Source organism: Scomber japonicus, chromosome 15, assembly GCF_027409825.1.
Source record: "Scomber japonicus isolate fScoJap1 chromosome 15, fScoJap1.pri, whole genome shotgun sequence".
NCBI classification, from domain to species: Eukaryota; Metazoa; Chordata; class Actinopteri; order Scombriformes; family Scombridae; genus Scomber; species Scomber japonicus.
In genome coordinates, this window is record NC_070592.1 from 25,859,766 (window position 1) to 25,886,068 (window position 26,303).

The 26,303-nt window shown below is 40.3% G+C and overlaps 1 protein-coding gene across 1 annotated transcript; it reads right to left on the reverse strand.

Moving 5' to 3' along the window:
* Window positions 1-11,717: 11,717 nt before the first annotated feature.
* Window positions 11,718-25,742, reverse strand: hivep3a (HIVEP zinc finger 3a). The gene is made up of 6 exons (XM_053334154.1): window positions 21,873-25,742; window positions 21,283-21,461; window positions 17,878-18,062; window positions 17,701-17,775; window positions 14,938-15,530; window positions 11,718-12,449 (listed from the first exon to the last, which is right to left on the reverse strand). Exons 1-6 carry the CDS (start codon window positions 25,740-25,742, stop codon window positions 11,916-11,918), a joined length of 5,436 nt encoding a protein of 1,811 aa, XP_053190129.1. The 3' UTR covers window positions 11,718-11,915.
* Between the last annotated feature and the right edge of the window lie 561 nt (window positions 25,743-26,303).

Below are 26,303 nucleotides of genomic sequence, written 5' to 3' on the forward strand. Positions count from 1 at the left end.
ATGTTTGTTGAAGCCAGAGAGCAGCAACAGGTGCTTTGTGTTCACTGCTCTGTCAGGATGTCTTATTTATACCCCACTCTGGGTGATATCACAATGCTGGCTCCTCCCATCTATACTCCTCCATCTATGCAGAGCAGTGTTGTTACACAACATAACTCCACCTGCCCTCGCATTCCAGCACTGACCTTACTTATGGTACTATCAGCGCCCCCAACAGGCCAAGAAGGGCAGGAGGCTCCTCTTTCTAGGTGTTGTTGGATTACAGAGCCAGAAAGTAATTATTTTCTACTGGTGTTCAGCATCTTTTCATAGTATTTGTAAACAATATACTATATAAATAATACAAAATTGTAATTCAGGCTCCTGAAAGTTGCAAGACAAAATGAAATGAATAAAAAAATGCTAATTATTTAACAGCTGAGTTTGAGTTCAGCTATTTCAGTGCTTATTTGAGGTATGTGAGAGTCTGAGAGAGAGACAAGAAAAAATAGGAATTCTGGTTTTCTGCTTTGTTGGTGTATCAAAAAGTGTGTTTTCTGCCAGTTTTTGCTGACATGACTGAAGATGAAGAGAGAAGACAAAGAATGTAAGAAAAATACCTTTTATTTTACTTTATTTTAACCCTAACCCCTCCCCTTTAACATTTATAAGCAGTCTATAAACACTTGAAATGTTTATAAGAGATTTTAATGTTATTGAAATGAGATATAAAATATCTTTTTGTGTTAATCAATAATTACAACTTACAGAACTAACCGATGTATAATGAATGCATGATATGTTCATACATAACATAACATACATATACTCCAAAATCATACCAATTAATAGTTTATGTACAGATCATTCACAGATGGGTTCAAAACTGTCATTAATACTCTATTCTATATTTCTCCTTGATTTTTCAGCTGCATCTAACCAATAGTGTTTGACGTCATGGAGAATGCAATAAAAGCATTTATAAATACATAAATACTTCATTAATAAATGCAAGAAACCTAATTATGGGATCTCATAAACCAATACTTCAGATTTCCTATTGATATCAAATGTGAAGGCGTATTCTGTATGATTTTAGCTATGATTATTTATCTGTTTGTACACCAGTTATGAGTGCTGAGTCACTTTAAGATGTCCATATCTGCTGATAATGACATTATAATGTGTAATAAAGTACTATACTTAAAGGTTGACCTGTTTTTTTATCAACACTAAATAAGTTCAAACATCTTATTTCAACATTTCAGCCACTCAGAATTAAGTGGAAGCAGATAAAAGGAGGTTATGTGAGGTCGTGACATGACTTTTGTTTTTCTTTCTTTTTAGGCATGTGGACGAGGCCGGAGGCGTAAGAGAGGAAGAGATGAGCGGCGACAGTACAAACACACAGGCGGCTTTGCATGTGCCACTCGGCTGATACGGGGACGATGAAGTCAAGGAGAGTTGTCAGCACCCCCCCTCCCCCCCCGCCCCCTTCGGCCCAGCAGGAAGGTGAGGTCATGGCATGATCGTCCCACACATAGACCCTTACACTGCCCCATACACATACACACACATAAACAAACACACACACACACACAAACACACAATCTCTCTGTGCGTAATGTGGTTTGACCTCCATAAAAAGAGATATGCAGCCGCCTGCCACATCCGCTTTCTGTAACCCACACACACGCCAGGATGGATATATAGTCCACTGACATGCACACACACACACACACACACACACTATCCATCTGTTTACTATATGTCTCTCACCAGTGACAATAACAGCATCACTTTCCAACAAGCATGGTTAGACCACACGTCCTAAAGAGTTACAGTATGCCATATAAACACCCTCATGTCTCTACACCTCTACTTATCTGCTATAGAATGGATTATATCATTCAAATCCACAGGCATGTATAGTCATAAGGCACTAATCCAGTGTGTGCATCTGATAACAGGATACCACAGGGAAGAATGTGAATAGCTGGATTAGGATAAACTAAATGAAACTCAGACAAAGACACAGTCTGTGCAAAGGACAAATCTGACATCCACGTATTATGACCAGTAGAGATAATTCAACAATGGACCAACATGTTTGTCTTGTAGTGACTTTGCAGACCTCATATGAGGGCAATCAGTCTACTGCTACTACTGCAATACGGACAACATGTCTCAAAAACATACATTTTAAGTGACGTGTACACAACGCAGTTTAAAATCAACTTTTTTCCATTTTAAATATAAAAATACCCATTTACACATGTATGATGCATTGAAACTGTTCATATACAGTATAGAATACAATAGAATGCCTTTATTGTCATTGCATGTTAACATACAACGTGAAGTTAAAAATGTTCTGCATCATTAATTTGAGATTCTGATGAACTGTTTTTATAACTATGATATGTGTATATATCAATATTCTGTGTATGTCTGTGGGGGTATGAATAGTAAATTAGTTTATTTGTAGTGGTGCGTTTTATTGTTTCTTTTATTGTTTGTTATGTACATTAGTATCTATTGAATGACTAATGGAAGAAGGGAAGGTGTTATTAAGCAAATGTTTCAGACTACACCTTTTCAGAAACTGCTTAATTTATTTATTTTTTACTTTTGGCTTATCTCTAGTTCTGGTGGAGATGAAGGAGAATGGACACATACGATTGTTTGCTTTGTTTGTACAGTACATGTGTGTTTGAGTTCAGCGACCAAAATAAATGAAACTAAACTAAACTAAACTAAACCAAACCTGCCTAGAGACTGCAGATATATCTGGTGCAGAGCATCTTTTACCTTTTTTGAGATTAATGTATTTTGTACATGATCTCTGATATAAATAAATAAAAATAAAAAATACACCGAAATAAGCTGTCTCTCTTAAAGGAAAACTATGCCCCATTCACTCACATGCACACACATTAAAATAAACTGTGGGTTGAATGAATAAATAACTATAATAATATTTATTTAATATATAATATAAAATATAATATAAATGAATTAAAGTGCTTATGCAGTTATTGCACATTATACAATAAATTCTCTTCCTAAAACACTGTAACATACTTTGAATTTTTTATGACATTTTTTCAACATGATCTACATGTCAAACTCACCAATTCAAATTCCTTGTATAAGCAAACCTATTTGGCCATTAACACAAAATCTGAATGTTTATAAATGGTGGAAGTAGGAATGTTATCAGATTTCCTCTGTATACATATTAGTACTGTATTTTTCTAAAAGTCTGGCAGTTTGAGCTAATTTTCTATGTGCCAGCCTTTACCTTAAATGGGTTTAAAGAAATCCAATTAAAAAAACAGGAAGGAGAACAAAAGCAGAGCTTCAAATGGAGAGTGGAAAACTGTAGACACGGCGAGGAATTCTACATCAGAGGAAACTGAGATGATACAGAGACAACAGAAGGAAAAAACAGTGCTGGAACATGTCATGTGTGTGTTTGTGTGTGTGGTCATGGTTTATAGGGGTTAAGAGGGAGGGGAAATGCCAATGGGATGTCACAATGCAGAGCAACTGGCATTTCACCAACTATTTATCACAGTGTAGAGAAAAAAGTCATCTAGAGAAAATATTTGTCCAGTAGTGTAGACTAGAGGAATGGGCCAAATCTAAAAGGTAACCCACCCCCCTCCTGCTCATTTCCCCTTCCGCCATGTCCCCTTCCCCTGCTGCTTTCACCAGACAAGCAGCAGGGGAACACAGTGACTCTGCAGTTACAATGTAAAAAAACCTCTCTTATCTATTTCCCACTTTCAGACGCTGCTGAGGACAGACAGAGGAATGCGAGACGGCGTGATGGCAAACAAATAGTAGAGGCGTGATCACAGAGTTCTTTGAAATTCCTTGGAAGATGAGTTTGAATGTATGAACTGTGACACAATGACACATAAACAAGTCCTCGCTTTCAGGAGGTACAAAAAAGGTTAAAACATGTGTTCAAATGTCATTACGTAAACCTAACCTTAACCTGACCGAACTTGCATGGCTGAAAGCAAACATATATTATTAGCTAATAATATATATGTTTGCTTTCAGCCATGCAAGTTTCGCCACAAAATGTACTTAGCTGCAAGTACATTTTGTGGCGTTACAGTTTACATATTGTCACATGGATAGCACATCAGAGTTTAAGTGATGTCAGCGGCTTTGTTCTGCTCAATACTGTATGTCTATCTGAGCTTTATGTTTGCTACACTTTGTTAAAACGTACAGTGTGTAGAATTTAGTGGCATCTAGCATAACAGGCAGAAATGAAATATATCATTCATATTATATTCATTCATGTATGTTTTCATTGGTGTATAATCCCATTAAAATAAGAAGTGTTGTGTTTTCTTTAACTTGCAATGAGCCCTTTATCTACATAGGGAGCGGGTCATCTTCCAAGGAGGCCACCATGTTGCAATGCCATGTTTCTACAGTAGCCTAGAATGGACAAATCAAACACTGGTTCTAGAGAGGACCTTTTTGCATTTTTTCCACAGGTTTCGGGGACATCGCATTTGGGGTATTCAGTTGGTTGCAATCTACAACCTCACCACTAGATGACAAAAAATTCTACACACTGGTCCTTTAAGTTCTCATCTTCAAAGGTTTTTCTCTTTTTTATGGAAAATGAAAAATACAGTTTGAAAATAAGTACAACTGAACATAAATGTAACCTCTACCTGTTTGTTCCACTATCCACTACTAAGAATCCATACAGGTCTATGTCAGACATGGATCAACTTATGATGATGCTGACAACAATGGAATATGTCGTTTTAGTCCTTTAGCACAATATCATGAATGTAGCCATCAAGTGCATGTTTAACTTTAAGTTTTAACGTACGTGGTCAGCTGGAAGGGACTTTTTTAACCAAACCAGGGAGCTAACATTAATTAGCTAGCTAGCTATCTACTGATGAAATATGCTTTGAAGAATCAGTATCAGCAGACTAGGAATGGCAGGCTGCCTGTGTCTGTGTTTTAAAATGAAGGCCATATTGCCTCAAAAATGACTATCTACATTATCTACAGTATCTAACATTACTATCACATCCTATTGTTAAGGGTGTAATTACCAGAAAGTAAGTTGGAAAAGATTGAAGATTAGCTTCCGAGATGTAATTCCGAGTCAAATATATAGCCTTGGGAATTTTTGATAACGATAATGTCTTCCACTTGGGGAAAAGCATAAGTGTAAACAGACCGTTGGTGAAAGGGTCTTCGAAGCCCATACTGCTGGCAGTTACATCTTAATAAAATACAATATTAACGTTACTTCAGCTAATAACTATACTATCTGGTTTCATGAACCACCCTAAATGCAACAATCCAGAGGTTGCTAATTTAGGCTATTTAAATGACATGATATCATCTACGAATAACGCATGAACACTGCCAATTCACAATAACTGGAGATTTTTCTGTTCCTGCCAATAGCATGTGAACACAGCATAAGGGAGACTGGGCTAATGTTGATTCAAGTCAGCAGGCTTTCTACATGAAATCATCATCATAGCTCTAATTTTAAAACATGATTGCCATCAGGAATGGACACCGCATCAGATAAGAATTCTGTCATGGCATCCTTCAGTCTAAAAAAAACTGTGTTGGAGACAGGCAGGAAGTAAATTTGGTAATGGTTTATTGAGTGATAGTGACTCACACACACACACACACACACACACACACACACACACACACACACACACACACACACAGACATGGCCCTCATATGAGTGAGGTGTCTCCACCTCACTCATCATATGGGCCAAACCCACCTGTGCGAGTAGATGAAGGCTTTGATAGCAGCATCAAATACATAGCTGAAAGTAACTAAACCCAGATAGTTTCAGTGTGAGTTTGTGAGGAGTGATGGGGGTGTCTGCTACACCTCAACCAGTGTATAAACAAGTCCCAAAATGCCAAACTTTTGACACATACCTATTAGACCATTATAGTTAATGGAATCTCTGAGATACAGAAAGCAGTATTCATTTTAAAGATAAAATGAATGAGGTGTAATGCTTTTAAAGTTTAAAAGGTATTAAACTATGAGTCTTGTCACATACTCCCTTGATGTTTGATTTGTTTGGAATTGTCATAGCAATGCATATGACTCATAAGCATTAAGCTAATCATTCAAATAAAATGAAAGTGTGTAATAAAGTTTCCAAGCTGATAACATTATCATACCATTACACCACATTATCATAAGAGAGATGCTTGACCCAAGGCAGTCTTTAGTTGTGTATCAAAATGTTCAGATTACAAAGAAACTAAACTCTGAGATCAAAATCTGTAAGTGATGACACAAAATTATTTGAAAGAGTCACGCCTCCACAACATACATCCCTGATGTTGTCACTCTACATTAGACACACCTTAATCTCACTGTTCATGCCTAAATCTAACCAAGTGAGTGTGTCATGTAGATACTGTTAGTCCACAGATGGACCTATTTGATATTTTCTACCTTGTGATGAGCTGACAATAGCTTGCTCATGTCCATAAATGGCTGCCTTTTTCTGTTGCTAAGTTATTTGTCCACTCTCACATTTTAGATCTGATTTTGGATAATGAAATCCTACTATGGTAGGAAGTGCTTATACTGATTAGAAAGCTTGGGTTAGAATCATTCCTATTCAAAATGCTTCAGGTGCACCGTGTGAGGACTGATCTTGAAAGGACTATCTTCAGTCTTCTGTCTAATTTTGTTTGTTGATGTATATGGTTGTATCTCACATGGTAACTACTGTAACTCATTTTGATTTTTCGATTCTGTATATGTTAAACTAGGCTGTAGCATATGGGCTAAAGTAGGTCATTTTAATTCAAATGTTGGGCACCAGACAGGTGAATAATACAAAATAGTCAAACCTTGTTGATTTTGTGGAAAACACAAAAAGGAATGAAACCAACTCACAGTCAACCCAAACCTAACACTTAAATCCACTAAGGTTATCAAGGGGGTGGGGGGGCAGTTGAGTATGTACTGTGAAGTTGCTGAGAGGTGATGGGTTAAGGGGACATAGAAGAAGAAGCCTGGAGAGCTACAGGAAGGAATATTTAACACTACCCTTCAGGATCCAGCCCAGGCAGGAGACAGTTTCCAAGCGCATCATAAGGAAGACAACCACCTGTCCTGTCAAATATACTCCGGGGTTCACTTCCTCAGCTTGGGGTTGTTTTTCTAGCCGATATTCTGATGACACTGCCATTCTCTTTGCTGCAGTATTTTTTTCTTAAAAAGGTCAGATAGGCTAACTAAAACTGGATTAAGTTTGTCCTCCATGCTGCCTTTGCCAGCTCACAGGTGTGCCTCATTAGCACCTTCTCCCTCCCCTTTCCTTTCTAAGCTCTGCTGCCAAAAGGTATTATTGTAATTAAGGATCACCTTAAATGATTTATCCAAGAATCAAAACAGGACATACATGTCTCACCCAATGGACTCAACATCAGAAAGAATTAAACAATGATGAAAGAAAAATAGGAAGAAGAAACATAAGTTCATGCACAATCTTATCTAACTGTGTTTATTCTATTGTACAGGCTTTAATATGAACATGAACTTCAGTTGACTCACATTATATAACATTGTTATTTGCAAATGAAACCTGCTGGAGGCTATTGTCACAAAAAGCAGAGCAGGTGGACCCAAACATAAGAGACCAAAGGCAGGGCTGCCAGAAAAAGGTTCTAGACAAGAACTGACAAAGACTGACACAAGATCCAATAAAGAAGGACTGGACAGAAAACCAAGACTTAAATACAAGCAGAAACTAACAAGGAAATGGGGGACAGGTGACAAAGACTCAAGTGCAGGCTTGAAGGACACTGGAGACAGGGCGAGAACCATGTCGAGAATGATGCAGAGCAGGTGTGAGAAGACCTGAGGACCAAATCACTCAAAGGACAGGGCAACCAGAAGTGCACACAAAAGTCCACCAACATGAGTTCATGTTGAAGTATAAAGTGAAAATATGCCTCATTTTGTAATATTTCTTTATTTTACCATATTTAGAAGACATTTCGGAATAATTAGGAAGTAGGAAAAGTGAAAAAATCTTTAGAGACTCTTGTTTTTCAATGTGTTTGAGCCAGTTTGCCATACATTATTATCATGATCACAACAACAAGGTCCGGTCGGCAAATGGAATAGGTTTGCATACTCTGGTCTTTGATTCTCTTAGTGCTGTTGGTATATAATACAGAGATATTTGTTGCTCATAAAACAGCATACTGTGTTGCCATGGGAGTGTAAATCCTGTGTACTTTCAATATGAAAGCAATCCCACGTTCATCGTTTCACTTCGTGCTCATAGAAGAAATTCCCATTTTTTTATTGTTTGGATCTCCTCTTCCAGTGAACCATGTCTACCTTCCTTTGAAAATGAGTCATAATATTGAGGTGATTCATATTCATTTTCCTTGTAATCATATTATCTGGATGACACAGCATTTCAGGGTGTTATCACAGCCATCATCAACCTTTTTCACCATTTTCCTCAGGTTTTATAGGAAAAGTTGATTGTAGATACCTGGAAAAAGGTTTGGTCAGAGGTCTGCTGCTAATGGTCTCCATCATGTCCAGATTCCCCCATTTCCTTGATAAACAGCCATTTCCTTCTTATAGTCACACTGGTATTCCTGCTGTATGTATATCATCTCTTGGACAGTTTATGTTTTGTTTCAGCAGAAGGCTTCAGTAAACTGTGATGTCATCCTTTTCAGCACCAAGGCAGCAGTAATGGTATGTGGCTATCTCCTGCCACCTAGTGGTTATATGTGACACCTTCAGTGCTGGGAAACAAAGACAGAGGAGCTGCCTTCAGCACCATATCAACACAGTGTGAAAATGGAAAGATTTATGTCAAAAACAGCAAAAATAACATGAAGGCAGGCCATAATACAGATTTTATGCAAGATCAGTGTTTTCATACTGACAAGTGGTGTTTCATCCTATTAAACATGACCTTACCATAGCCACAGGGTGGTGCCACATTCATCAGCACAGTATCTGCAGGGTCTTCTATAATCTGTCAACTACCTGTAAATGAATTGAATTTTAAGAAATAGCAAAAAGAAAGAAAGAAGGGACTGCAGATGATTAGCTTTGAACTAACTCTGATACAATACATTAAATGGCAACATTTATGTTTAATATTGTACATGGTCCCTTTACAAATAAATTAAAATGAAATAAATAAATATCAAACACTGTACAATAAGAAAAGAGATGATTGGTTATGTAAATGAATAACATACATAACAGAGTATTGTTACTATTACATTACATTGAATGTGCATTTAAAAGACCACGCATGTCTTTCATGGGCAGTTCAACCAAATCACAAAAAAACAATTTTCTCACTTACCCTTCATGGGATTAAAACAAGTGGATTTGGTTTTATTTGCCCACATTTTAAGATTTGTCAGATTTGTACTTCCACCCTAATACAGTGGATGGGGTTGTCCTGAATGGAATTTTGTAGCACACACTGCATTGAAAAAATACATTATTTTTCATAATGTGTCCTCATTACTTCAGTAGAAAGTAGCTCTAAAGCATTCTGTAGATTATTCGCAGTGAGCAGTTGGTCTCATTTAGCAAGTTCAATTAACTCTTTTTGAGGTATCTAGCTTCACTAAACTGTAACATCCATGAAGCTGGATACCTGGTCTCACTTAACTCTTTACTGGCTGGTCAGATGAAACCAAACAGCCAGTTAACTAAACTTCAAGCACGCCCAAGGCCTGAATGACCTGCAATTTTCTGCTACTGAACTCAGACAAAATTGATGTTATTGTGCTTGGCACTAAACACCCCAGAAACACATTATCTAATGATATAGTGACTCTGGATGACATTACTCTGGCTTCCAGCACCACCGTAAGGAATCTGATATGTCCTTCAACTCCCACATAAAACACATTTCAAGGACTGCCTTTTTTCATCTATGTAACATCGCAAAAATCCAGCACATCCTGTCTCAAAATGATGCAGAAAAACTAGTCCTCGCATTTGTTACTTCTTGGCTGGGTTATTACAATTTCTATTAATCAGGCTGCCCCAACTAGTCTCTAAAGGCTCTCCAGCTGGTCCAGCACTGGAGTACTCTCCAGTACTGAAAACAACTAGGAAAAAAAGATCATATTTCTTCCATTTCAGCTTCTTTGGCTTCCTGTAAAATTCAGATTTCCAATCCTTATCCATATCTAATATCTATTACCCCACTAGAACACTGTGCTCCCAGAATTCAGACATACTTGTGGTTCCTAGGGTCTCCAAAACTAGAATGGGAAGCAGACCTTTCAGCTATAAGGCTCCTCTCTTGTGGAACCATCTTCCAATGTTGGTCTAGGGGTTAGAAACCCTCTCAATATTTAAACTTTCCTTTTAGAACAGGCCAGGCTTGTCTTAGACCAGCCTCTAGTCTATGCAGCTATCGGCCTAGATTGCTGGGGGACTCCCCATGATGCACTAAGCTCCTCTCTCCATCTGTATGCAGTTATGTCCCATAAATGAATGTTACTAACTCAGCATCTTCTCTCTCCTGTAGTTTTGTGCTTGTCTAGCAGGTATTTCTGCCTCCGGAGCTGTTGAATCTGGATCTGTAATTGCGGACCGAATGCTGCCCCTGTGGTCCTGCTCAACACCCACTGACTATTATGATTATTAGTCTTAATATTATTGTTGTTGCAGTGCATCTCTATCTCTGTTTTTCCTTGCCGCTGTCATGGGGGAATGTTGGGTCTCTTTAAATTGAATTAAAGAGTACAGTCTAGACCTACTCAAGCTTTAGTTATATGTAACATCAACATAGCCAGACCCATGTATTTATTAAGATATGATTAAGTGATTGATTCTAATAGTACATAATTTGTAATTTGACAGTGACATATGAAACCCCAAACTACCTCCAGGACTAGATACCACTATGGGTATTTTTGCTTTTTTATATATTTATGTAATTTTTTTTGGATAACCTGTCTCCTTAACTACACATTACTACAGCATCCTCCATTCTGAAAATGTATCATTAACTGTAACAAACTCAAAAAACCACAAGCATACCACAGTTTTTAATATAAATCTGTAAAAATGAGAAGTTTAATGGTAAACATGAAAATGACAAGAGTGATTGTATCATTTATAAAAGCAACAACACAAAAATACATGTATCTGTTTATGCAAAAAATTGTACCGTAGCTACCATGTACGTGAAACAGGTTTCCTCTGGGTATCAAATCATTTAGTCAGTGCACTTGGAACGTCTTGATCTGAAGCTTCTCTTTCTAAAGATGTTAGAAAAGGAGGTGATCGTAACCCTGCTTCTTCAAACAAAAACAAAAGACAACAACAACAACAAATAAAATTAAAAAACTGACAAATAATAGTAAGAATAATAATAATAATAATAATCACAGCCTTTAAGAATGACATTTCAAACCACAATCTCGACATAAAATTGCACTTCAAAATACTGTTCGGGGTGAATAAATATTTGTAGTACCTTTCTATATCCATTTTGGTAATACAGTACATTAACACAGCAATAGTATATTATAGCTGTCAAAGGGGTTAATAGGGAAAAGATGAACTGATTAAAACTTTTTTCTATTTTCATTCCAGCTGCTTTTGCATATAGTACAGAATTGCATAATAGCACATAAATAATTGAACACCGATGACATCAAACAAGAGGGTAAAAAAAGATTTACAAAACATACTGCATATCTAACATATTGTCTATATATTATTCATATAATTACATAATAGCGTCATTCAGAAGCGGTGCTCAAGTGCTCTTGCCTTTTTGTCCTCGTTCTTTAAACCAGAGTGCTTTCACACACACGCACACACTCTGGTTTGTAGTCTTTTGCACTGTCCCTTCAGACTCTCCCTCCTATCAGAGTTGTGTCTGGGAGGAAGGAGCCTTTTTTTGGCCTTGGGTGGTCTCGGGGTAAACACACCTCTCTGTAACATGTGCATCTGCGCTCACCTCCGGAGGTCTCGTCTCCGCTCTGGGATTGGACGGCCGTCGGACGCCGAAGCATCCTTGAACCTTCATGTGTGTGTCCGAACAGCTGCTCCCGGACATTTCCCCTAATGCACCGGGGTCCGGTGGGCTGCCGGGTGACATCTCTTTGAGAGTATCCTGACGTCGCAGCAGTGGAAACCTTCCTTTGGAAGCTTCGCTTAATCTTAAAGATGTCCCTGTCCCTGTTGTGTTAACCGTGGCTGCTGTGGGGCTGCACACCAGCGTGTACAGAGGGAGGGGGGACCTGGGCTGAATCATGTGAATCCCCCCTATGGGTATGAGATGGCTCGGGGCCCTGCTCGGCTGCTGGGAGTGAAGAGGGAGGTGACTCAGGACGTTGTGGCCTCCTCGAGGCCTTGCAGGATGTGGCGTGACGTGGGTTAGACCAACCTCGTCCACAGACTACAACAAGACAAGATAAAATGAAACTTGAGTAGTCCTGCTGGGATAAAGTAATAGGATACAAAAACGACACAACAACTCTTAAAAGCCTAGTACTGGTAGGTGCTGTGGGCAAACAACCAGCTGTGAAAGACAAAAAAAAAGGAAACACTAACTGGGATTAAATATGAAGAATATTTAGAGTGCTGATGTGTTAATCTTTCACCACATGTTTCTGTTAGGTCTCAGCTAGTGGTGGCCTTTGTTAAGCAACTGTGACATTGTGTAAACAGCTGTGGATAACTGAGACGTGAGGTTGGATTGAACGTCACACAGGTCACCAACAGAGGTCTAAAGAGCTCGTACTGTACATGACTTCTTTTAAAGCTACAACTTAGAAGGTAATGGCAAATTGAATTTCCAATCATCTCCCATTTAGTCATTAACTTCAGAGAGCATCCCGTCTTGAAAGTCTAGTTTTAACTTCTCACCTTGCTGCAGTGATGTAGAGGTATACGGTAACTGGAGGTGAAACAGGTTTAAAAGGGCAGTAAAACACAGCTTTTCAGCCTGCTGTTAATTACTCTTTTAAAACATCATCGTGAGGAAACCTGCATGACAGAAAGTGGAACTGGACCACAAGCAGGAAATAACAAACATGCCTTCAGATGAAGTATGATGAATGAATCCAAATGTCTGGCCTTCCCCGCACTTGCACACTAACTGAATTAATGGGAGCTTTTAACTGAAGGTCTGTGAGTGAAGGAGACTGTCAAACAGAGCTTAGTTACTTTAAACTTCAACAGGGTTTGCTCGTAAGATGAATCATACTTCCTATGTATTAATACGGGTGTGACAACATAAGAATAAGGAATAAGGAATGATGAGTAATGTGTTTGCCCATGTAAGTTATGTACAATTGGTTTTGTGGAAGGAACATCAAACTTTTCCTGACTGTTTAGATTATAATAAAGATATAAGTTACTGGTCATACCACAGTACTGTAAGGTTGTATAGGGAAAGCTACAGAGTGTATTAAATTGAGCAAGGGTGCATTTTATTGCTTATTAATCAGCTTTTCATTTATAAGAGAAGAATGTGTTATTTCTGCTTTCAAAAGTAGCACCTCCTCTCTAATGATAACACATGACAATTCCAATAAGCCTTTAATATTTTAAATAAGAAATATGTAAATTAATGCTCATTCAAAACTGGATTTTTAGGGCTGATGCAAATATATGTGAGTCACAAAAAAATATGAAATATATATTAGAGCCTGACCGATCTATCGGCCAACTGATATTATCAGCCGATACTGACCTATCACAGATATATCAGTATTTTGCCAATATTTTATCTTTTATTTGTTTAAAGTTATATAAAAAGCATTTTATGTATACTTGATAATTTTTCCTAATTCAGGTTTAATATATGCATTTTTTTTGTTCATAGCTAATTATAGTCATTATAATAATTGTATATATACTTGCTTAGAAATACCTATCATATATGAATATTTTTAGAAGCATCCTAAGGTTTAGTTAATTAGTTTATTATAAGATTATGGCATCAGTCATGCTTTAGTACATGTAAGTTACAATGGTGTGCTGAGATATAACAAAATTAAATTTGTGAAAATATATATGAGAAAGGATATAAAGAAAGTTAAATTGGGAGGATTTTTAATGGATACATGATACATATGTATGCATCAAATATTTAGGCACATAAAAATGACTCGCCTTGTAAATATACACCCAGTTAACAGATATAGATATAGTTTATGTGCCTAGATGAGAAAAGCAACTTTACAGAGAATAGGAATCAGTGTCTTTTCCTATGGGACCTATATTAGTGTGAGGAGGAAGTGGCGAGGTTACACCATAACATAACCATGACTTTGGTACAGATGTGTTTTTTTAATTTTATTGGAGCAGACTGAGATATTCACCCATGTTGTTTTTCGTCGTCGACATGTGGTTCCAATCTTTGGTATTTAACGATCGGCCTGGTTCTCATTTTATCAGCGGCTGCCCAGGGAAAACATGTTGTGTCTATTTGGGAGCTCTCCTGCATTATTTTAAGGCTCGGAGCTGCAGGCTCGGTTTGACTGATATAAAACAAGAGAGTTGCCTTTCCTTCCTTTTCCAATAAATGTGCAACTTTAAAATAACCTCATATGTACCAGCCTATCTATATTTGTTCTAGATGTTGACTTACTGGGATTTGACTGAACCACACAAGATTAGCTTTGTGAGCCAAAAGCTGATGTATTTAAAACTGTAGGCTAAACAAACAGAAGATGGATCAAGTCACAGGTGAGTGAAGACTGCGGTTTGAACCAAAGCCACATTTTCACCAGCATTAATTATACCCACGACAAAAACACGGCTCCATGACAGATTCAGACTGAAATACAGAAAACAATGACAGGGTTCTATTATAAGTAGAAAACTAATCAAAATGCTGTCAACAGATGCTGTGTCACTGTGTTTTTTAAGTGCCTTACCAGTCGTGCTGTAGACGGTCGGTCCCTTGGGTAAAGACAGGTTGAAGTGTCTGCCAGAGAGCCTGGAGGCCCCGAGGTCCCCGTGCCATGGGACTGGACTATTACAGGAGAAAGGCCTCTAACAGGGGAGGCTGGTCTCAGCGGGGAAGTAGAGACATGACAACTGGATGCGGAGAGGGAGGGAGGGGGAGCAAGGGAGTGGCGAGGCCTGGGAGACGGGCTGCGAGGTGGAGACGGCTCCCTCTGTGGAATCAGGGATGGAGTGCTTGGAGGAGGGGAGCTTCTGGAGGACGATGAAGCATCGAAGCGCCTGCGGGCAAACAGGGCCCTCCTGGAACTGGCCGAGCTCTTCTGGGTAGAATCCTTGGGCTTAAGCGTGAGGGATGGGCTCAGTTCAGGCTCCATCTGTTGGCCTCCTGGATGAGGTTTCTCGCTATCGGAGGAGGCAGTGTGAGAGCTTTCAGCAGCTGTGGACCTGTTGTCTTCATCACAATCTTTGTCCTTAATGTTATCATCTTCATCTCCACCTTTGCCCAGATTGTCCTGATCATCTTTCTGTCCATCTGGGCAAACTGAACGATTCTGACAGACTCCTTGAGCAAGAAAAACAAAATTCAGACTTTTGTATTTTCCATCAGTCCTCTTTCTTACCGAAACTCCATTCTAAAGTTAGAATCAATCATTGGGATGATATTGGTCAGTGTGTTTCAGAGTTAAAGGATAATTACCTTTTTACAACCTGGACCTTATTTCTAGCATAAAATACGATCATTTACTCACCCGGACAACTTTGGTGTCATTTGGAGTCGCTTGGATGAAATTAGCTCCAGTGTTGCGCCGCGTATATCCGTATAATGCGAGTACATGGGGTACCGAAGCGCAGCCTCTATATAACGCATTATCTGTTGTGAAACTAGTTAATTTCACCAATATTTGGTTATGATACGTTAGTGCTATTCCCCTCCGAGCCTGTGGTGGCATCTTATCAACATCCGGGGTCTGTAAGGTTGACCTACTAACCTCTGATCTGGATGATGTCATTTCCAAACGTCTCTACCACAGCCCGGTTTATCATTGAGTGGAAATCCTCCAGTGTTGTGATACAGACGTTTATTGACAGATCCAGACGCGGATCTCCTGGCCTCACATGCCACCACGGGCTCGGAGGGCACTAACGTATCATAACTAAATATTGGTGAAATTAAATAGTTTCGCGGCAGACAATGCGATATATAGAGGCTGCACTTCGGTGACCCGTGTACTCACATTATACAGATATATACGCGGCGCTCCACTGGAGCTAATTTCGTCCGAACTCCAAATGACACCAAAGTTGTCTGGGTGAGTAAATTATCGTATTTTATGCTAGAAATAAGTTCCAGGTTGTAAAAAATGGTAATTATCCTTTAATATTCAGGTAAACACTCTGGTATTTATTTACCATTACTATCAAATGTTTTAGTCTCATCTATGTTGCAAACCGTCTCCCACATATCTTAACATCTTGTACGCCTAAGATCTTGATAAACTGCTGACCAAATGTTTACACTTCACTTCATACATCTGTGAAATGTTGAAGCTCAAACAAAGTGGGAAACAAAGTCAACAGAATGAGAGATCTGATTTATGTGATAAAATGTATGTAGGCCAACCCGGGATGAGTAGGCCAAGTTACAGTGCTGGCTGTAATTGTGGGCAGCCACTAATAAAAGGTGGTGGTCTTCCAACTAATGATTGAAATAACATCTTCATTTATCTCTTGTTAGGATGTATTACAAATTTAAATAAAATTGTCCCTGGAAAATGTGAACTAAACTTAAATCACAGAAGTCCGGCTTTTTGTGTTTTTAAAAAAATCTACTATTCTTTATTAAAAATGAAAATAAGGTCTTTGGAGAAACATCAGAGACCTCTTTGCCTCCAAGCCACTAATGTACAGGTGTGATTGATAGCTAATTTTGGAGGGACATTGAGACACAATGTAAAGAAGCTTACACTGTTACATGAGACTTACAGACCATGGTTAAATAGCCTTGTCTTAGCAGTGGCACTTAAAAATTTAAATGAATTAGCATTTAAACTGACCAATCGGGTCATTTGAAAGTGCAGTTTGAAACTTTTCAAGGTGCTACAGCTAACTAGCTAAACAGCTCTGTAGCCTGCAAACATTCTCCTACAGCTTTTTTTTATTTTTTATTCTCTTTATTATTATATAATACAAACCATGCGTACACATACATTTTCCCACGGCTGATATTTGTTTTGTTGCTTGTTCCACAAACAAAAGTGCAACACGAGACATGTTGACACTTATAGAAGAGGTAGCGCTAGGTATCAGTACTCAACTTTAAGCTAGTGGCTACACTACGCTACTGTTATACTGGATAAAAGCAAGTGCACAACATGTGTAATGGGTATTTAATGAAGTACTCAGTTGGTATCAGTATCACTTTAAGGGTACTTATATTGTAATTTTCTAAATGATACCCAACCCAAAAAGCTAGTGTGGGTGCTAATGGTAAGCTAATGTTGGAAAATTGGTATGAGGGCAGATCTGTAGCAAGGACAATGGTGACTTCAGTTAAACTTGAACTTCGGTTGAAACTCAATGACTGTATTTTATTATTATTATTATTATTATTATTATCATTGTTAGCAATAAAAAAAAGAGCCAAGGCAAAAAATATTGGTTATTGGTATGCTCAATCCCAAAATATTAGCAACACTGTATCAAGCACACAAATAAAAAACGACATAGCAAACCTTCATCTGTGTCATCTGGGTAACAACAGGTTTCTCTTCCACACGCCTTAGATCTAAAGTGTTCGCTGAAGCTCCCTATACATACCAGAGAAGAAGAGTTCATACATGATGCACAGTGAACATGAATGTCACAAATTCTTAAAACAAAATAAAATATCATTCATTGTCTTGTGTTACCTTTGGCTTTGGAAGCATCATTACAGTGTTTGCAGTTGTATGGTGGGAACTCTGTGATATGATGGGTGCAACTTTCCAGCACACTGGTGGTCTTACAGTGGAATCCAGACTCCTCACACTGGCACTTCCCTCCACCTCCACCTCCTCCACCTCCTCCGTGCACGATGCCATACTTCTCATTTGGTCTGCAGGTGTGAACAGAAAGAGAGTTTTCAGTTTCGTCCTCGGGGAGTTTCCCTGTCACTTGTCTATTGATGCTGCTTCTCTCACAATGATAGTCACAATCAATAAGAGTGTAACTGGAGCTGACACACAGGTTGTAGACACTTTAGCACCTGTTAGCAGCTTTTTAGTGGCTGTATTTATCCAGCATAAGTACGCTATCTGTTTGGCCTTTACTGCACTGTGAGCTCACGCTGTGGCAGCTGGGCCCTGGGGTTCATGCCTGCATGTACTGTACACTGGGGGTCCCACTTCAGCTTCAACAAGGCAGCTTTCATAAGCTAAAACCAGAAACACACCCCCTCTCTTTTCTCTCACTACCTTATAACCAGGCTGTGATTTGCAGAGGAGAATTTGGGATCTCCCCCCTCCCCTGCCCCCTCTCTGCTCTATATATCCCTGCCTCTGCTGAGTTATTTTTAACCCCACTGGCGACACATGTATCCCCATCACAGTGATTTATAATGCTTCACCCACAGACCATATAAAATAATCATCTAAAATAAAAATAGGCTATTTAAATAAAAAATCTCTGTGTTCTCTGCAATACGAGAACAGTCATTAGTGCTAACATTAAAATCAGTAATGGACCTTCACTGTAAGCACTCGTGTGTCAGTAGAGATGACACTGTGTCTAGGTTAAGTGATGATGCAGTAAACGGATCAAGGGTTGCCTTCTGCTCAGAGATTTATATGTTGGTATAACAAAGGGGCAACACACTGTGGATGACCCCTTAACAGGTCTGTACAGTACTGAAAAGAGTGTTAGGGGATTTAATTCTGGCGTGTTAAATTAGAATTGAACCTTTTGTTTGTTTTTTATGATCACATCTCGTTAGATATCTTGTCTGGACGATGAAAGAATAAGACATTAACATCCCTGAGAGTGAAAATATTGTGCAAAAAAAAATTTAAATATAGTGGCCAAGTTCAAGTTTTGTAATCGTTTTATTTAATTCATAATAATCCTATAAATGTTACTTAACCAGCTGCAAGAAATATCCTAACATGCTTCATAGTCTACATAGACCCATTTTGGCTCTAATTTATTTTCATGAATAAAAACCTTCCAAAAACACCCCACCGTACTCCCACAAATTACACCCTGCTTATAAACCCATCGCAGCTCACACCACCAAATAAGTCCAAACAAGGGGGGTAGCCTACGATATGGCCCGAGATCTGGGGTTTTGCTGCAGCCGGCCAATAAAAACAGCGCAGAGAGGGAGGGAACCCCTGGCCCAGACCAGCTGCTGCTCCAAATAAGCATGAAAAAACACAGCGAATGAAAACACATTCCTACGACAAACAATCTCTCTGATTCTAATCTGCTGTTTTTTCTTCTATTTTCACTACGGGCTTCACGGCTGGATAAACTCGGCAGGTAGAACGGTGGCTTTTACAGTCTTGAAAAACTTTCAGGTTAATGAAAGAGAAACACTTTGCCGTCATGCCTGTACACCTATATATTATAAAGCAACTACAGTATATATATATAGGCTTTTCATTCAAGGGCCATTCACACCCAAGATTAGAGTTTAAGTACCCTCGCCTTCCTCTGTGCCAACAACTAAAAAATGTCTATGTCCTACCTTACTGCCTCAGTTTTTTGTCCCTCAGACAGACTGAACAGACGGAGAAGGAGAAAGCGAGCAGGCGTGAGGATGACTCATTCTTTTAGGAAGGCTGTGATGAGCGTCAACATGAGTCACAACAGGGATTTGTTCACAGACACACTCCCGAACCAAAAAGAGACACACAGATGGCACCTCTCTGCACTCCCCTGCATCGCATCGCTGCAGTGTTTATTTCTGATGGGTATCAAAAAGTACTGAGCGTGTCTGCTTTAACCTCACCGCTAAATCATTTTGAGAAGTGTGTGTGTGTGTTTTAATTGAGACAAATACCAAACAGAAGTGTGTCCAAACAAATTCACTCCATACATGTTTGCTTACGGCATTTCGCTGACTTTCAGTAAAACGTGAATGACTGCTGTGTAGTATTTATGAGCCAATAAAAAGAAAAAGAATCACATTTTTAAAAAATGACAAACAGGTCAGGGTCAATATGTGGCAATGTGTCCTGAGACATGAGGCTAGGAGAAAACGAACATAAAGTAGAGTGATAATTCCTCCACAGAGTCCAATCATTTCTATATCGAGGTACTTCAGGGGGTGTTATTGCACTCATGCCATTGGTTACCAAAGGATAACACAGTAGTATGTTTTCAATTCATAAACCATTTGTTAAAGTTGTTCATGGTTTGTTTTAACACATTGTGAGGTCAGTTAACATCTGGCAATACCAGCATTGAGCAGATGTTTTTGTTTCTGCGGTAACTCACATTTTTATATAGCATTTGATATACTGTGTTGCACACTGATCTATAACAGTGGTTAAACTATAGGTTGGATGATTGTTTTAGGTGACCTTGTATACACCTGCAAGCCAATCAGATTTTTATGTTTTAAAAAAGTTATTACATTGACTCTGACCCTTATACTTTCTGTCAACTGACAGAGTTAAGTTATGGTCTTCATCCAGTTATATTTAATTGAAATTGTTGAATTATTAAATAATTGTGGGATCCGGGAGTTTGAGGTTACAACCTAGAACCAGTAGCATAATAGGTCTAATTGCCCAGTAATCATCTGTTGAGCCTCCCAGTACTGTTGGGTGCATTCCAACCCTCTGAGCCACTGTATTAACCTACCTGGGCAATATAAATATAACAATTCATCATATAATAAAATACAGCAATTTTTGTTTGTTTTTGTATCCAGTTCAATTCCATATGGCAGCCTCCCTTTGATTTCCTACACATACATGTACGTAGATTTTCTCTGTAGTCCTTTGGTGTTAGAGTGAGAGAATGAAACGTGCTGCCTCAACATGTGAATGGCTGTGATGGTTGGTGTAAATGAATCTCTGCAGGGGCAGAGGAAGCTAGGTATTTTCCTGGCTTCAGCCCTTCAACAGACGGGCTCTGTTGGTGCAGACAGCCAACCCTCAGCCTCTCCAACATGGTGGACAGACAACAGTTTCCACAACATACCACAGAGTGTGACGTAATCCTCCAACACTGTAAGCAATGAATAACATTCAGTTTAACACTGACATTACTAGCTGATGTTCATATGTGTCTAACAGTGCTGAGCTGTAATTAGTTCATATTATACTCACCCTCTTTCAGAAATCCTAACTTCGGGAGATTGTTTATTTCTGGAGCATGCTTGGACTTCCTCCCCCTCCGTCTTCTCCTCTTCTTCGATCTCTTTTCTGTTTGACCTGATGTCATCTGCTAACTGCGGTCCCTTCCTTGTTCCCTCACGGTCTCTGCAGTGGGACTGGCTGTTGTAGACCTACACTCGAAAGAGACATGGGCAAATTCACCAACTGCTCCAGCATGCCCAGGGAGACAAAAATTAGGAATTCTCATTGAACGTTGTGTATCATAGCATTTGTCAAAGCATCATATATTTTTTTCCCTTTGTGCCTCATCATTGCAAAGAAGCTTGCTATGCTTACTTACAAATAATGTAAACCATACTATGGATACCCACACATCAATCCTGTATATGTGCAACAGGATTCCTTAACTTAACTCAAGTTAAACACACTCTTTAATGGCATGTCATCTATCCTTTCTCTTTCCTGTAAGTTCTACACTTTGAGTGGTCTAATAAATGTGAAAATGCAATGTCAGTTTTTACATATAATGCTCTCTTGTAGATTCAGAGACAATTGTAATCAGTGGTTAGTGTTGTAATTACCTCAGTGGAGCATGGTCTTGTGTTGTCCTCTTGCTCCATTGACTCTGTTGTTCTGACTGACATGGGAGATACGGTGTAGATGGAGGGACTGAGCCTCTGCTTACAGTGCAGCAGAGAGAGAGCTGTCTTGCTGGAAAGCCCAGGTGGGTTGGGGTCATAGCCGCTAGTGGACCACGATGAATACACTGAAGGCTTCTGTTCATCCAGAGTAGAGGGGTTTGGTTTAATGTAGTTCAAATAGCACCAGCTATTACAGGTGCTGGAAAGGAGACTGGGGAATGTAGGTCCAACATGTGTGACAGAACAAACACTGGGCAGACAAGACTGATCCTCCCTTTTGACTTCCTGATTGCACGTATCCACTGATGACTTGTCAGCACCATCCACCTCCCTCTCCTCTTCTTCTTTTACTCGTTTCTGTTGCTGTTGCGATTCAGGAGGCAGCTCTATACTGTTTGAAGGGGAAAGCATGCGTTTGTTGCCCCCTGAGCCTGATAACCTCAGGCCATCCTCAGACCACAGATGTAAGTCTGGACTTATGTTTCTATGGTTTCTGTATTCAGTTGTTGGGTTACTTATATTGTGTGAAACAGCATCTGCCTCCTGCGGCCTAGGGGAAGTGGACTGGGACAACGTGGTGTATATGGCACTTGCTGGGGTGTGAGTGTCTGTTTGGAGACGCACTGCTACCGTTGGAGATGTGACTGGCCTCAGTAATTCCAGACTGGAAGTGATGTTAGGGGCAGAGTGTTGGATGTGGGAGTGACTTACTCGAACCTCTGAATAATCATCATGTCGTGAGGGAATCTCTAGCTTCAGCCCTGTAGACATGGGGAGGTAGTGAGCTCTTGCTGCCCCTGAGTGTCCATGTGTAGGATAGGGCTGTGGTACTTGGGGAGGAGGTTGCCCTGTATGGATGTTTGAGGCCTCCTCTTTTAGAGGATCTACAGCTGAGCCATGAGTAAGGGAGAATTCTGTGCTGCCTGTTAACTGTATATTTTGACTGAGTTTCCACTGAGAGAAGATCTCATTGCATTGTGGTCTTACTGGATTACGCAAGACCGTGTCACCTGATGAAGGAGAAGTAGGAGACCTACTGCAGTACGCAGAAGTTGGGCTCGCTTGAGAAGATGTGTTGGGGCTGATATGATCAGGACTACGGCTTGGAATAGTACACTGCTCCTCCTCCTCCTCATCTGGATCTCTAATAGCAGTGTGTCTCATAAGGAGACATTTTCTCCTCTCCCTCCAACCAACTGCAGAGCGCTCAGGGGACAGACAACTGTAGTCAAAGGACTTACTCCGGGTCTCAGACATTAGGACACTTGGTTGTGGGTCATGTGGCGCCTGCTCAGATGCTGAGCGCCTCATCTCCCTGTGCTGATGCACCCCAGGCACTGTCAACATGTGAGGAGCTCTTGATCTCCTCAGTGGCGTCGATATTGCTATCTCCATATCTGGTCTATTTGATTCTTCAAAGGATGTGGAACGACTGGATGCATAAGATGCACTACTGTCCTGACTAGGGCTATGGGGCAAAGATATAGAGTCAAAACTGGATTCCCCTGAGGACTGGGCCACCTCAGCTAGACGTAAACGCTTCTTCTTTGGAGGAAGCTTTTCAATAGGGAGCTGGGCCAGGGAGGGGCTTCTCTGAGGCCACTGAAATTCTTCAGGTTTTTCTGAATGTTTAGCTGTAGAAGCTGTCTCGATTGAGCTCATAGTGCTCATGTTAGAATCCTCTGTCACCAGTATTTCTGGAACCTGCACACTGTGTTGGCGGACCAGTTTTCGGGATGTTATTTTTGTTGACTGTTGGACTTGTTTTTGAGGCACCAGTTGATATTCTTCATGAGGCGGAGAGTTTTTTGTTGCCTCGATGCCTTGATTCTCATTGCACAAAGAATCTTGTTTTTCAAATGAACTAGTATGTTGAATTACAGAACAGGTTTGCAGTGTAGGTCTTCTGGGGTCCTCATAAGTTACAGCACTCTCATCTTTACATTGTCCGGACAAGAGGGCAGGAGAGGGCAAAGACGGAGAAGAGGGGTCATCAAATTCAAAACTCTCTTCTTTCCTTCTTTTACGCATTGCTGAAGCTCCTGCTCTGACTCCATGGTTAATTAACTGTGAGGACTCCATTTGACCAGTTACCACCTCACTTCTGGGATGGTGTGCTATGCACAGGCTTTGCTTGTGTTTCTTATAGCCTATCCAATCTTTGCATCCAGTGCCACAGGCTTCACACTCATATGGCTGTGGTTGCCTTTGCTTGTGGTCAGGCACAGTGGTTAAACTGTCAGGGTAAAATGAATGAGAACCCTCATCTTCCTCTTTTGTAAGTTCGGCACCAAGGGGAATTTCAATTGCTGGCTGCCGTCTTAGCATCCCATAACGACGGGATGCCCGTGATTCAGAAGGTTGTTGTTCATCAAAGGACTGACTTAGGCGGAATTTACTGGGGCCACCACGGGAGGCATCAAATGAGCTGGCTGCAGATGGCATTGAGTGACTTCTCACAAGAGGTGCGTTGGATGTTTGCCCAACTGGCTGTTCCACATTTAGGGATGGATGGTGAAATTTTTCACATGGAACTCCCATGGTGATAGACCCACTGTTTTTATATCCCAGATCACCAGCTTTAGGACTATGAATAAGAGGTTCTTTCATAGATAAATTCTTTTGAGAATCTGAACTGTTCTTTCTGGATAGTGAAAATCTCCTTGGTTTTACACTGTCAATTTTACTGGTGTCTACCACTGCCTCATTGATGGTGATGAGTTTGGTGATATGGTCAATGACCTGCTTCTTGGGCACCGTGAATGGGATGCTTTTGTCCTCCTGATCAGAGGGCTGCTGGTTATGAGGACGAGACATCCTCTGTAGATGTCCGAGACGTCCATATTTGCCGAGTATGATCTCTGCATAGCTTTTGGCACTTGTGTTTGGGGGGCTGTCCTGTGACTGCTCAGTACTTTCAGAGCGAGAGAAATAACCGGATTCTGTACTGCCTTTACTCCCTAAAATTAGAGAAGAGGTCTTTTCATCAGAAGCGTCTCGAGGAACATGTTTTCCTCTACTCAGACGCAGTGCTAGTCTCTTTTTTACTGCGTAAGAGTCATCATTTCCTCCAGTGCAATCTTTGGCCCTGTCTGTTTCTTGACTTTTGATTGAGACTACACTGTCTTGTTTTTCTGTATTGGAAGACACTGATGATAGCTGTCTTGTTTCATCTTCTGACTCAGTGACTTGCTCCTCTAAAGATCTCGGCTCCCCAAGTGCCAGACCAGCCTTCACCCTGTGGGTATGTGATTTGCGGTGTTTGTAGAGGTTACTCTTGGTCTTAAAAGAGAAGCCACATGGGGCACAGGGATAGGGTCTCTCACCTGTGTGGGAGCGAATATGTTTCTGTAGGACACTAGGCTTTGCACATGCACGGCCACAGTAATCACAAACATATTTGCCTGGTCTCTGAGGCTTACGCTCACGTTTCTGTTTTGGGGTACCCTCCTGGGTTTCTGGTTTGGACTGGGTGGAGCCACCTGCTGACAGAGGTGGGACTCCTGGTGACAAACTAGAAACTGTGGATGCTTTTGGTGCCGTTGTTGCCTCATGTTTCTGTTCCAGCGCTGTATCTGAGTCAACGCTCTGCCGCTGGTGCCTGAGACGTTTACGTTCAGGATGCTGTCTTCTAGACTGTTTGGCCTGCTGTGTTGTGGTGCCATGGGGCTTTGGGGAGCTGGATTGCTGTTGCTGACTGTGCTGGGAGGGAGACTTAGGCTGGGGGCCTTGTTGAGGAGACGGTGCTTGACAATGTTCTTGACCTCCGGACTGCTCCCCAGTCGTCAGGCAATTATGCGAGGCCTCCATAAAATGGAAGGACAGCCTCAGGTAGACACGTGGGATGCGTCTGCCTGTGCCAGGCTACAGAGTTCAAGCCAAATCATTAACTGGGTAATGGGTTTAATGTGAGTGAATATTATCAAATGGTTTCCACTTAAGTTTACGGTCAGGCTTCATTATTTTACTTGTTTTACCTAAACTTTATTGCTTGACAGCAGGACATTGCCATCAAATGTAGAATGGTGGCATCGAAAAATGAAGCTGTGATATGTGGTGCACTGTAGAGGATGTCCTCTGCCCTGCTGACTTAAAGTATCCCATCCTGAAGCACTCAGCCAGTATTGCTGCCACACACTCAGACGCTCAGTTGACTCAGTTGAACATATGATTCTTCTGTCTTCTCAACATGAAGATCTGTGAAGACAAACAACTCATTATACAGAATAGTGCCTACAACTCAACTTTGAAACACAGATACCCCTCTGACCCTCCGCTCGCCAAATATGGATATTTATGTTCCATGTGTTACATAATCACTGTATGTGTCAACATTCAGCTTACAGTTTCCTCCGGCTGCTGAATACTTTT